The sequence below is a fragment of the Benincasa hispida genome, chromosome 1 (assembly GCF_009727055.1).
Source record: "Benincasa hispida cultivar B227 chromosome 1, ASM972705v1, whole genome shotgun sequence".
In the NCBI taxonomy this organism is placed as follows: Eukaryota; Viridiplantae; Streptophyta; class Magnoliopsida; order Cucurbitales; family Cucurbitaceae; genus Benincasa; species Benincasa hispida.
The window spans coordinates 22,941,549-22,953,875 of NC_052349.1; the positions used below are offsets into that span (position 1 = coordinate 22,941,549).

General features: G+C 35.7%; 1 protein-coding gene across 1 annotated transcript; it reads right to left on the minus strand.

Moving 5' to 3' along the window:
- Nucleotides 1-76: 76 nt before the first annotated feature.
- LOC120073137 (protein transport protein SEC23) lies at nucleotides 77-11,280 on the minus strand. The gene is made up of 12 exons (XM_039025784.1): nucleotides 10,227-11,280; nucleotides 9,950-10,123; nucleotides 8,461-8,622; nucleotides 7,554-7,696; nucleotides 5,832-5,907; nucleotides 5,577-5,749; nucleotides 5,396-5,477; nucleotides 4,290-4,367; nucleotides 2,231-2,392; nucleotides 1,859-2,122; nucleotides 1,497-1,601; nucleotides 77-773 (listed from the first exon to the last, which is right to left on the minus strand). Exons 1-12 carry the CDS (start codon nucleotides 10,986-10,988, stop codon nucleotides 627-629), a joined length of 2,328 nt encoding a protein of 775 aa, XP_038881712.1. The 5' UTR covers nucleotides 10,989-11,280; the 3' UTR covers nucleotides 77-626.
- Between the last annotated feature and the right edge of the window lie 1,047 nt (nucleotides 11,281-12,327).

Genomic DNA, 12,327 nt, shown 5'->3' on the forward strand with positions numbered 1-12,327 from the left:
ACCCATAATAAGGGTGGAGAAATCTTCCAAGACCTGATAAAATAGAAATAGAAAGTTCATAATCCTATTAATTGAATTGAATAATCAACAGGTATGAGTCTTTTAAATAAAATTGCAATTGCAAGCCTGACTTTGAAAACACAAACACAATTTGACTAAGCTCCCTTCCTTATAATTTACTTGGAGAATCATCAAAAATACTTGTGGTCTAACCTCAATACAAAATAACAAATTGAAGAACCAAAACTCCTAACAGAATTGACTTTCACAAATGTCTAAGCTGTTGAAGGATTCCTCTAAATTACATTCCCAACAAGCCTCTCCTTTCTTTTGCCCCTTCCCTCATATAAACTAACTTGAAGCTCAAATAACCTTTGTGACCCTTTATTAAGCAGCAATGCCGAAAGAGAATATCCCCCCAAAAAAAGAATTTTTTTTTTATCAGTGTTCCTCAATATATTCTTCAAATGAGAGAATGTGGGAATATTGGCTTCTCAACTTGGAAAATAATGGAAAGACCAGAAAAGAAGTCAATAACACACCAGATATACATAACCCTCAGTGAATTTTTCCCACAGCAAGAACGATCAGATTTTTCCTATAAGCCTCAAGAAAGCCATCTATTCTCAAGATTGCACAGCCAACCTCTGAAGATGCTCAAAGAACACTTGAAGGCTAACATCATCCGTAAATATGATATCTGATCCGGCTGCTATTTCTTGAGCATTGTTATATGTTGCTGATGGATTCAACTTTGCCAATAAGAATCTAGCCTGCTCAGAAAATCAAGATTATAAAACGACAATGTTAATATGGACCTTCAGATGGGTGATAGGTAAGAATAGTTTCGTTCATTCACTTTTACAATCACATGCATTAATTAAATAAACCAAACATCTACCAGCAATCATTTAAGAACAGATGGAAAACAAATTGCAGACACTAGAAATAAGTACTTATACCGATGAATTTCTTTCCTTATGCTTCACACGCCATAAGTATCTATAGCCAGTTTATATAATTAAAAAAATTATAAGAACTCTCACACTGTAAGTTTTGGTTATGATTTCAAACAAATATATACATATAATAAATGTAAAAGCATAAAAAAGGCGATGATAATATTAAAAATATTAAAACAAACAAACAAATAAACAAAGAGCAATCAAACAAACAAAAAACAGGCCTTGAACTTTCCTAGTATGAAACTCCCAAGCATCTTAATAATACAACTGTAGGAAACAAATCGAGCCAAGCATCTAAAATTAAGTAGCCATGCGTTGCGCAAGATCATTTTGAGTGAGGACTGAGGACGCAAAGGCTATTAAGAGACAAAACATACAATCAGATATGTGATATTACTAGCAAATTGAGCGAGAAGCCTAAAATAATAATGACAGCAAAAGCACAAAATAAATTCTATAGCATTCAAGTATTATTGCAAAACAATATTTTTTCTGTGAATGAAAGCTGCAGATGAAGGGGAAAAAAATGACCTGGGAACCATGTTGATCGCAGACAACCAAACGAGGTACTGGAAAACGCTCATTAATAATAATTTGGGCATCATCATGTGGAGCTTGCAATAACTGTGCAAATGCCTGTGGAAAGATTGTTAGATTGATTAATGGAAGATATGGTTGATATTCCCATTACGAACTATCAAATGACAAGTATAGGAAATGCAATCTCATTTTCAAATTTATTCTCCAAAAAGAAAAAATGCAAATGGATATTGCCATAAACGGTGGAAGTTCCTAAAATGGGTGAATATAAAATCAGACTTCCAAAAACAAAAATCAAAATTTCTGACTTTCAACAGTAGTAGTAGAGGGACTGAATTCAAGAAAGCACAAACTTGGTGTTCTGGCTGATTTTGGTATCCCATATTACGCCACTGTGCTATTGTCATTCCATGAAATATGACAACACTGAAATAAGAATCTAGCAGGAGAATGCGATCAGCTGCAATGGAAGCAACATCTAACAACGCTGGTGCAGGGAGTGAATTGAACGAGTACGATATTAGTGATGGCTGAATCATCACTGCAGCATTCGTGATGTTCTCCCTGTTTAACAACATCCTAAAATATGCAGTTTCATCTGGACTGTTGTTAAAGACCTGCACATAGGATCGCAAGGATCCAACCAAAAGAATGTAAATCATCTTTTCATTGGATCATATTGATATGAATAACTTCAAGCATGAGATCCTAATAGATGCAAATACCTGTACAAATTGTGAACGCCGCAAATTAAACATGAACTGAGGATACAAAGAAAAGCAAGGATTTAAAGTAAAGGAAGATGGATCGTCTTTCCGATAATCACCAAACTTAGAACAGAGGCGAATCAAGGATCGATCCAACCACCGAATAGCATCGAACCCCTCCTGATAAGAGTAAAATTTAACATGAGGTAACTTATAACTTTGGAGATACGAGTAGATGACCAATTAAGCCAGCAAGCAACAAAACCTAGTTAGCAGAATGCAATTTCGTCCTTCTTTAAGAACTCATGGACTGAGTGCAATCAGAAGAGGCACTTAAACACTTGGAAATTTAGAAGAAACTCAAAATTAGCAAATTGGCAGTTATTCAGGCTATGATACATAAAATTATTTAAATTTGTCTACCATGCTCGGATATTTTATCTAGTAAGACTCATCTCTGTATTTCTTTCAGTTTCTTGTTTATGACCAAGCCTCATCCTCTCGACTGAACACTTTTCTTATTGATATGAAGTTCCTGCTTATATAGATTATAATAATAAATAAATAAAAACAAAAAAAGAAAAGAAAATTATACAACCCAGGCAGATGTAACAAAGTTTCCAGGGTTGTTTTGAAATTGATAGTAATTCCTGACTACGGTTGGTCCACTTCTCTTGTAATATTTTATCTTTCATCTCTTTCTATAAGAAAGAAATTTCATTTACTAAACGGAAAAATAAGTTCACAAAAGATATCATTCCAATTTGAGTTAACATTAACTAAAATATGTTTTGAACAAGCTCCAGAGAGGCCAGGATACAGAAGAAGTATTTTCGCGAAGATTATACGGCTCCTTGAATTCTTCTTGGAAATTATTTTCTATTCCTCTCTGACCAAACCTCCAAGTCTAACAAAATACCACTCGTGGCTTTCATTATTTTTTAATAAGAAACCGAGCCTAATTGAGAAAAATGAAAGAATACAATCACATTCGAGAAAGAAAAAGAAAAATGTACAACCCTAGATACAAAAATGGACTGCAATCCAACAGAACAAGACCAAGACCATAATTACCAAAAAAATAGTTACTAATGCCAACAAAGAGGCAACAAACCTCACTGCCTCCCAAACCTCCTCACCCGACTTCTTAACCTTACAAAAAATTCTATATTTCCTCCTCAGCAAAATAATCCACACAAAATAGCAAAGAAAACTGCGGCCATTAAGTTGGATCACTCCAGCTGTCCTTTTAAAATGGGCACAAAGTAAAGTGTTCAAAGCCATCTATACATAGCACAATCCAACTAATGCTGAAAAGGCCTAAAAAGATCAGGACAACTATCTCTGAAAGGAACAAACATCCCTGGGAGCGGGTGCAGAATTCCAATTAAAAAAAAAAATTGCTTCTTGGTTTGATGGATTGGAACCCTTTTCAATAGTTTGTTCTTGGGCTCCCTCTTTTTATCTAGCTTTTGTAGCCCTTGTAATACTTCCATTTTCTTCTCAATGAAAGTTTGCATGCTTACCAAAGAAAATAATAAATAAATTTGCACTCAAAGATCAGAGTAGAGTAGTCCATAAGAAGACTTTCACCTTAAAAAAACCTTGGCCATCTCTTTAGGGAGAGGATGGGCGGTAGTAACTTTCTTAAAAAGGAATTAGCAAGTAAAAGCCCAAGGGACTAGGTTTATCCTTCTAACCTATTTCATTGAAGTGAATAATTCTTACACACCCAAAAACAAAAAGAAGAAAAAGAACAGCTTAAGAACCTATTAACTTAGACCTTATATGCATGCAAATTCAAACAAAAAGTAATTTCTGGGCCAACAAATTTTTAGTTCCATTCAAAACTAGCACCTGAATCCATGCAAGGATCACAAGTTCTGAAATGACAAATGCAATCTTCTCGAGTTCAATCTCTCTCATACTCCCTCAACACAGTTAAATTGACTATCATTTTCTTTGGGACGCGGCCATAGATTTAACTAATTAAGCAGGATGGGGACGTTTTCGGAAAGGAAAAAATTTTGTTTCATGAGATGTTCAACTAAATACTGGAACATAAATTCTAAAATACCTCCATCTCCATTTTCAAGGAAGTTAATCTCGCCACAACAACTGCAGCAGCCTCTTGATCAAACCCTTGCACCAATTCCTGAAATCAATGCCTCAAAGATTCAACTTTTCACCAATCATCAAGATAGAGAAAGAGAACCAAACAGAAATTCATGAGTGTGTATTGGCCTTTCATTGTTCATGGAGATAGAGAAAGAGAACAAATACAGAGAGCTTAAGTGTATGCGTGCGACGAAAATCACAAGATAGGTTGATAATTGCTTATTAAAACAAGAGCATATCAACCATGATACAACCACTCCTAGAAATATTTTTTTTAGCCCACGTTAACTGGTGAACATTTTCCATGAATAGAAATGGTGATGTTCATTTGTACGTGTGAATGGCAATTAAGGGCAATAGTTGAATGTTATAAGTAAAACCACACCACACCAATCATGACGCTTCTACTCCTAAAAAGGATTATGAGAAAAATTATTTCCACCAATGCTTATCAATGGACTAATTGAATTAGTACGCTCAAGATAATAACAAGGCCTTGGGTTTAACAGAAAAAAAGAGTAGCATTCTAAAAGTCCACCTACCACCTAACCACACCTTCTGCCTATGCATAAATTACAAACTTCATTGCTCATCTTCAGGGTCAAATCTCGTCCAAACCAATCTTCCAATTACATATCACTTTGATATAATTGAATGCATACAGAGCCAAAGTTGAAGATGAAATAAATAATCCCGTCCTCAGACATGTACACTAGTTTTTAGCAAGAATTTTTCCTAGTAACTTGTGTTGAGGTTCCTTCAGACATGTACACGATGGAACTCCCCAATGAAGTTTAGGGATGACAAGCAGGAAAGCAAGAATTAAGATCCAAGCTTCAAATATGAAGATGAAAAACGTTCTCTCATCTCTGTTTTTAGCAACAATAAAAGGAACTCTCAAAATTAAATATGGTAACATGCATAGACCTCACTATTCTTTTGCTAAGCTTTCTCCAATGAGAAATTTTAGTTGATTGTGCCCATTGGAAATACTAGATTTCAGAAATGTAGAAATAGAGTAATATTTATCAGCAGAAAAATTTTGAACAATGTAAAATAAGAAACCTCCGAGCTAACAGCAGTGTCTATCCATCTTCTAGTGACAGTGGTAACCCGAAGCATAGACTGACCTTCAGGATCTTGATAACTGCAATCATAATAATAAATAGCCGCAACAATATTATACAATGCAATGACACATGTAGCATTACCAGACAATAATAAATCATCACAATTGATAGCTTACCTAGTAAGAAACTGCAAATACAACTGTGGATTTGCAGTCCCTGGAGTACTTGACCTATCACTTGATGTAAGATCAAAAAACACTGTCAAACAAGTGCTTTTGTCAAGGCCACACATTTTCCACATGGTAGTATTCCCCTCCCCAATAACGGTATCGGCAACAGCGGGACCTTTCTGAATATATGCACAAGCAGCAATCAATTCCATGCAGCAATCAAATAAATGGAAAATTTGATATGGAGAAGATAAAGCCAACCTTCTCCAAAGATGTGCAAGGTCCAATTATCCCCTGAATCTTGATATCCTTTGAACAATTGATCTCAAGGGTGCCACTGAAATAAAGGTAGGTATCATGTGACATGAAATGATATCCTCTGGGCTAATAGAGGCAGAAAAAATATAGTACAAGAATTAGATGCATGTTTCTAAACGTGAATTACACTTGTACAAAGTAGATCCAGAGGATGTAGACAAACCAGAAGCAACAGCCAAACAAACAATGCATACGACTATATTTCCTTTTTATATTTCCCATCTTACCAATATCCATTATCCCTTCACTACTATTACGGGAATGTACTCTTTTGTTATGAAGGACCAGACTTTCATAATGAAAAAATGAAAGAATACATGAGCATACAAAAAAGAGAAGCCCACAAAAAGAGAGTCAACCACAAGGAGTTCTAGTCAAATAAAATGAGGCTTAACAAATAATTACAAGAAGGCCTCAAAACCAAGGCCTAGGGAGAAACACAAAAATCTAACAAGGGCCCAACATCGTCGGAGGACTCTCACTCCCCCTAAAGATACTATTATTTCTCTCGCCCCACAGATCCCAAGGGATAGCACAAGCCCCAGCCTGCCACAAAAACAGCTCTTTCTCACTAGATGGCTGGGAAGGAAAGTTCCTCAATCAACCCCACACAGCCCTGAGAACTAGCAAGCTAAAGCCAAACACCTCAAAGAAACCACACCAAAAAGCCCATGTAAAGTCACAAACCCCTGAGGATATGATCTAGGTCCTCGATAACCTTCCTACAAAAAATACAACAATGCGGCCTAACCAGAAAGAATTTCTGCTATGGTTTGTTCAAGGTGTTAACTTTTTCATGCATAATCTACCACACAAAGAACATGACTCCCTTAGAAATTTTCACCTTCCACACAGAGGAAAAAAATAGACTCACTAACCTTTGAACAAACAAGGGCTCCAAAGGTGAACAACCCCCCTATTGGCATAAACCAAAACTCACCAAGCAAAGATAAAAGAGCCGAGACATCAATTGTTTCCTCGTAAGTCAATGAAAGGTAGAGATAGAGACTTCGCCTGGGAGAGGATGACTAGGAAACCAAAGGAAACTCAGACGAGATAACTTTCCATGGTTTTTTGGATGTGCCATTGATCCCACCATTGGTCCACTTAGACGGAGGAGGCCCATACTAACAATAACCTTATACAGGAGTATACATTATTTCCACTGTCATCAAAATTTAAATCATACTCAAAAAATTCTTGCAATCGCCCACTTTGAATCATGCCATATAATTTGTGGACTTCATACATTTTTCCTACTAGATAACTGTTAACTCAATGTCCCCTTTTCCTTTTGCCCATCCATATTTTTCAAAAGAATCTAAAATTATATCCAAAAATCCAACTTAAAAGTCAAAAAAAGCAAGAGCTCTAGCTACGAATGGTAGATTAATTGAAATAAACATGAGGATTGTAAAGCTTTATCCAATTTAGAAAAAAGAAAGTACAATGATCAATTTTGGGATGTTGAAATATGAAGTTAAAAAAAAAATATTTAGATTGATGGCTTGCCTCTTTCAGCATCTACTTACCGACAAGTCAAGCAAGGTAGTTAGCAATGACAAAAACATGAACATTTATGACTTAAAATAACATGCAAAAACTAAAATATGGGCTACGTGAAATAGAAGAAACCCCACAATATATTTCTAATTATGCACTCACTTAAAGCAAAGACCAAGAGAGTGCTCCCCTTCCTCAAACACACGCTTGAAAGAGTCCTTAAATACAGAATGTCCAAAACTTTCTGCTAGAACAACAAGGCCACCAGTTTTTTCTACTGCCACTTTCATTTCGGCAACACCAACCTATATGTTTGAAAAATCCAATGAATGAAGCATGATTATAGACAGCTACAAAAAAATACATATAACAATATAAATTTAACATTATTACAACAAAGTGATTGCATCACTATTATTATATAAACCTAGCCTAGCAGAATATTGTTTGTTTAAATCTCTGTTCAGATCAAATAATCATTATGCTACAGCAGTTTTATTTTATACCGTTAAAAAAGAATAGAATCCAGATGTTCGAATCTAATATGGACTGATTCTATATCGCTTCAATTACTTTTTACCTTGTGGAACAGTAGGCACAAATACTTCGTAAGATGAACTTGGCAACTTGGGTAGACAAATATAAAATAATGAACTCATCAACAATTAAGTATGTCAGATTCGAATATTCGAAAGTCCATATATCAAGAAGTCGTTATGTTGAAAGTATTGAGCAAATAAACAGTATATCAAAATTCATTAACTTAAGCCTCCTTAGCTGGATCATTGTAACTTAGATATGCTAATTTAGTATGCAAATCATCAAAACTATGAAAACATTTTTTTTTTTATAATTTTATAAAAGGCCAACTTTCATAGAGAAAAAGTACTAAATCAATTCAACCTAAGTTTACGGCTCTAGGTAAAAAACAAGTTATCTCATGTTGTTTAAGACTAAGATTTCTTTTATTGAATTATAAGAAACCAACCTAATGTTACTTTTGTTGATAATTGCTGAATTATATTTTTAAAAGGAGGCAGATTCCTTTTGAGGTAAATTATATAGCAACCTGATCAAGTGCCGATGCAAAAAGATCCAAGACATGGCCTTGGCCAACCAGCTGTTTTGCAAGACTTTCATAGAATTTGACTGCTTTTTTAAAGTAAGGAGCTGCATCCTTATCAAGGTCTTTATGTGAACGTACTGGATCTGATAAATCTTTGGACACAATCTGTAAATGTTCAATCCAATAAACCAAACATCAGCAATTATAAGTATTAAAAGGAATGAGAACAATGTTGATGATATTTCCATTTTCAATTCCAAATATTCAATTGTGCCAGTGAATGTTGCATCTAGAACAAAGTCCACGTGAAAGAGAGTAGTTGCCTTCATCACGTACAAAATAACATGCAGTCATATCTTTTGATTACTTGGGTTGCATGCATGTACGCCACAATTGATTATGGAAACAATCACAATTAAGTGATATAATAAAGTATGACAATGCAAGTAATTACGGGTGCAAGTGCAACATGTGTCAAATATTGTTTCAAAGTTAAAACCCCCTATACTGCAGTTGTCTGAGTATACGATAAAATCCTAGTGAAAGTGACCAAGTATTTCCAACACCAAGAAAGAAAAGTGTAAAAGAAAGGAAGAAGAAGAAGAATAAACTAAGTTGGACATATAGAAAAAGAAGAACTGTATCATAGTCAAATTAGCTGATGCTATGCCTTAAGAATGAGCGAGAATAAATCTAAAAAGAGGAAATAAAACAAAAGATAAAATAGATGAAATGATGATATCTGCCACTTCTCCATGCAGGTTCTATAAGCTCTTACACTAAATCCACAACTTCTGCAGGCCATGGCTAGTTCAGTTATGAAAAAGAGGCTTTCAATTGCATTGCTGTAGTCAATGCACATGAACACAGTTTTTCCAGTGCCAAGTAAAGTGCATGCAACAATTGGATCCAACTTCCAAACTTCCTTGCAGATATTTTTGTCGCACTACATAAATGTATGGATACATGCAAACGAAAGCAAAATGAAGGAGTGGTTCCAGTTAAGAGAAAGGGAAATAACCACTAACTATCCCACGGACTTGGATAAAATTATCAAACAATTGATTGCACGAACACAGTCTCACATGATGGTAGTAAAACGTGACGACATAAGGATCCTCACTTAATTCGGCAATAAAAACATTAGCCAGAAAAGGCCCATATATTATTCTGTAGTGATAAATTGGTTTGAACCAATGCAGATAACAAGTTTGAAGAAGAAGACACAAGTCAACGGCATAAGATGACCAAAATTGACACAATGCTACAAAAAGAAATGGCAAGTTCAGAATCAAGTACAATGAAAAGTTAGTAAACAAAGCAAAATGAATTCTCACAACGTAATTCTAAACCTCTGTACAATCTTCTAACAACCAAAAATCAAGTAACTTACGAAAATTATTCTTAACATAGGATGTGTCCTAGCACAAAACATAATATATAATTCAGAACAAAAAGAACGAGGAACAGAAATATCTTTTCTTGTAGTTACCGTGCCAGGCCCTTCTGTGCATGGTCCACCAACCAAAGCAATAATTCGAGCACCAGTTCCAGGCAAACAAGCTCCAAGCAAACTCGCTGCAACACTTAATGCCACTCCAGTGCAACGGGATGCCCGATTACCCGGAGAAACAGGCCATTGATCCGTTTGAAGTTCATCCAACAACTAGGATTCATAACAGATATAACCGAGTTCAAGAATTTCCCTACCCAATATGGGATTTAACCAGTAAAAAATGAACAGAAACGGAGAACCAAATCAAACCTACCGAATTGAGGGTATATTCGCATTCAGAAGCAGGCAACAAAAAACGTGTAACGCCCGAATTAGGGAATCCATTCTGAACCCCCTTTTGATATGCTCCAGCAACTCTCCGCGCTCCAACTGCAAGACCCAATTGTTCCAAAACCTGATCCTTAGAAACCTCCTTCGTACCCCGAAACACATACACCTTAGACATATCAGAGAATCCCAATTCATGAACCTGAACCTGAGTCCCAAACGAAACAAATCCAACAAGCGCATTATCAGGCAACAACCCGATCGCCCTTTTAAGCGCGGATTTCACAAACCCCAATTCTTCCTCGATCATACAAGTATCAAGCAGAAAAAGGAAAACCGGGGAGGGATTCGCCTGCTGGGTTGAATCTAGGGCAGGATTAGGATGAGTAGATTGAGGAAGAGCATATTGAACAGTGGTGTACTGAGGATAAAGCTCGCCAGGAAGATGGGTTTCAGAGATCATGGCATAATGAGGAGGGAAATGGCAGCGCTGGTAGCAAAAAGGGCAGATCCAAATCTTAGCGGTGAAGTCGACACGGGAAAATGGGTTGAGAACGGCGGAGCAAGACTTGCAACGGAGAGGCGCGTATGGAAGAGTAGGGATCTCAGGGTGATGACGGATCGGAGCGATCGAGGCGGCGAGTGGAACAACGCACTTGCTGGCTTCAACCTTGGTACGTGGCCAAACATTCCATGACATACGAACTCCATCGATTCCTTCGGGATCTGCGTTCGCCATTTCTGACATTGTGATTAGAGAACTGAATTGGGAATTCTTTGTTTTTGTTCGAATGGGAAGTGGGTTTTTCCCGCTAATGGAGAAATTGGGTGTTGGAAAGTGGGATTGGAAAGAGAGAAAAACGAGACAAACAGGCGAATTTGAGGCGACCCCCTGTGAAATTGCAGAGAAGGGGTCACCGCAGGTTGAAGAAGAAGAAGAGAGAAAAGGGAAATTGGGAAGAGGGGTTGAGATTGAAAGAGATTTGGTGGCCAAATGACTAGAAAATCTCAAATTTTCTCTCACCTTTGGTCTAACTTTGTAAAATGCGCCAAATAAGCTTAAACGCAAGCATTTATTAGAAACTTCCTTTTATTTCTTTTGCATTTGTGACTACCATTTTTTTTTTTTTTTTGGGTCCAATGTACTATTTTTGCAAAGAAAACCATACATGTTTCTCAATTTCGAATCAATGACAGATCGATTATCATTCTAAAAGTCAATAGTTCGATTTTCAATATTAGTTTTAATTTAAAAAAGTGTATATCTACTATCTTGATGTATTCTTAATGATTTGAAATTTGGAGTGAAATTCACTCTTATAGATTAGATGTAAAGAATATCAAGACGAACACATAAATAAGGCATGAGAAGCTCTTACTAACTCGTGTGTAAGCGAGTACTGACTTTTTTTTTTTAATAAAAATGGAAGGGATTTGTCCCTACTATTCATTAGGGATTGGGATTTGGACCAACTATATAAACTATGAAGCCTTTATGGTGTTATGACTATTATTATAAGTTGACATTGGAGAATCTATTCATGCATAATTAGTTATTTAAATTTGAGTAATGTAAGATATTGTTTTGTTAGGCTCCTTGTTTGTTTTAGGCAAGTATGTTCTAGATGAAAGAGATTTGAGGTTTGTGTTTATAAATAACGGGTTGCTTGTGATATTTGTATGGACTCTACTCGAAGAGAATATTTGTTTAGCATGTGATAATTTGTTGCCTTCGTTAAAAAATGTAGGTTTAAGTTTGTCTCGGGAAGGGATTCAATTACTTAAAAATCTCAATACTCAACATCGAGTTTTATTTTAATATAAAAATTCAAGAAAAATAATAAGAATAGATAAATAATGGTATGGACAGAATAGGTTTGAATTCATCTTTGGAAGGAATTCAATTACTTGAAAATTTTAACACCAACTTCAAATTTTACTTTGAGAGATTTTCACGTATAGAAAAAATGTCAAATTATTTACAGGAATAGCAAAAAAAAAAACACCGATAGTCCGTATCAGTGTTTATAGCAATAGACTTCTATCAATTGCTACCCCTGATAGACTTTTATTAACCTCTATAAAAG

Excerpts from the sequence above, each read along its gene's own strand:
- LOC120073137 (XM_039025784.1), bottom strand. The coding sequence starts at position 10,988 with ATGTCAGAAATGGCGAACGCAGATCCCGAAGGAATCGATGGAGTTCGT. Across the intron at positions 5,750-5,831 it reads CTTGCACATCTTTGGAGAAG|AAAGGTCCCGCTGTTGCCGA; the intron begins GTTGGCTTTATC and ends GCATATATTCAG. Across the intron at positions 774-1,496 it reads GCGATCAACATGGTTCCCAG|GCTAGATTCTTATTGGCAAA; the intron begins GTCATTTTTTTC and ends TTTTCTGAGCAG.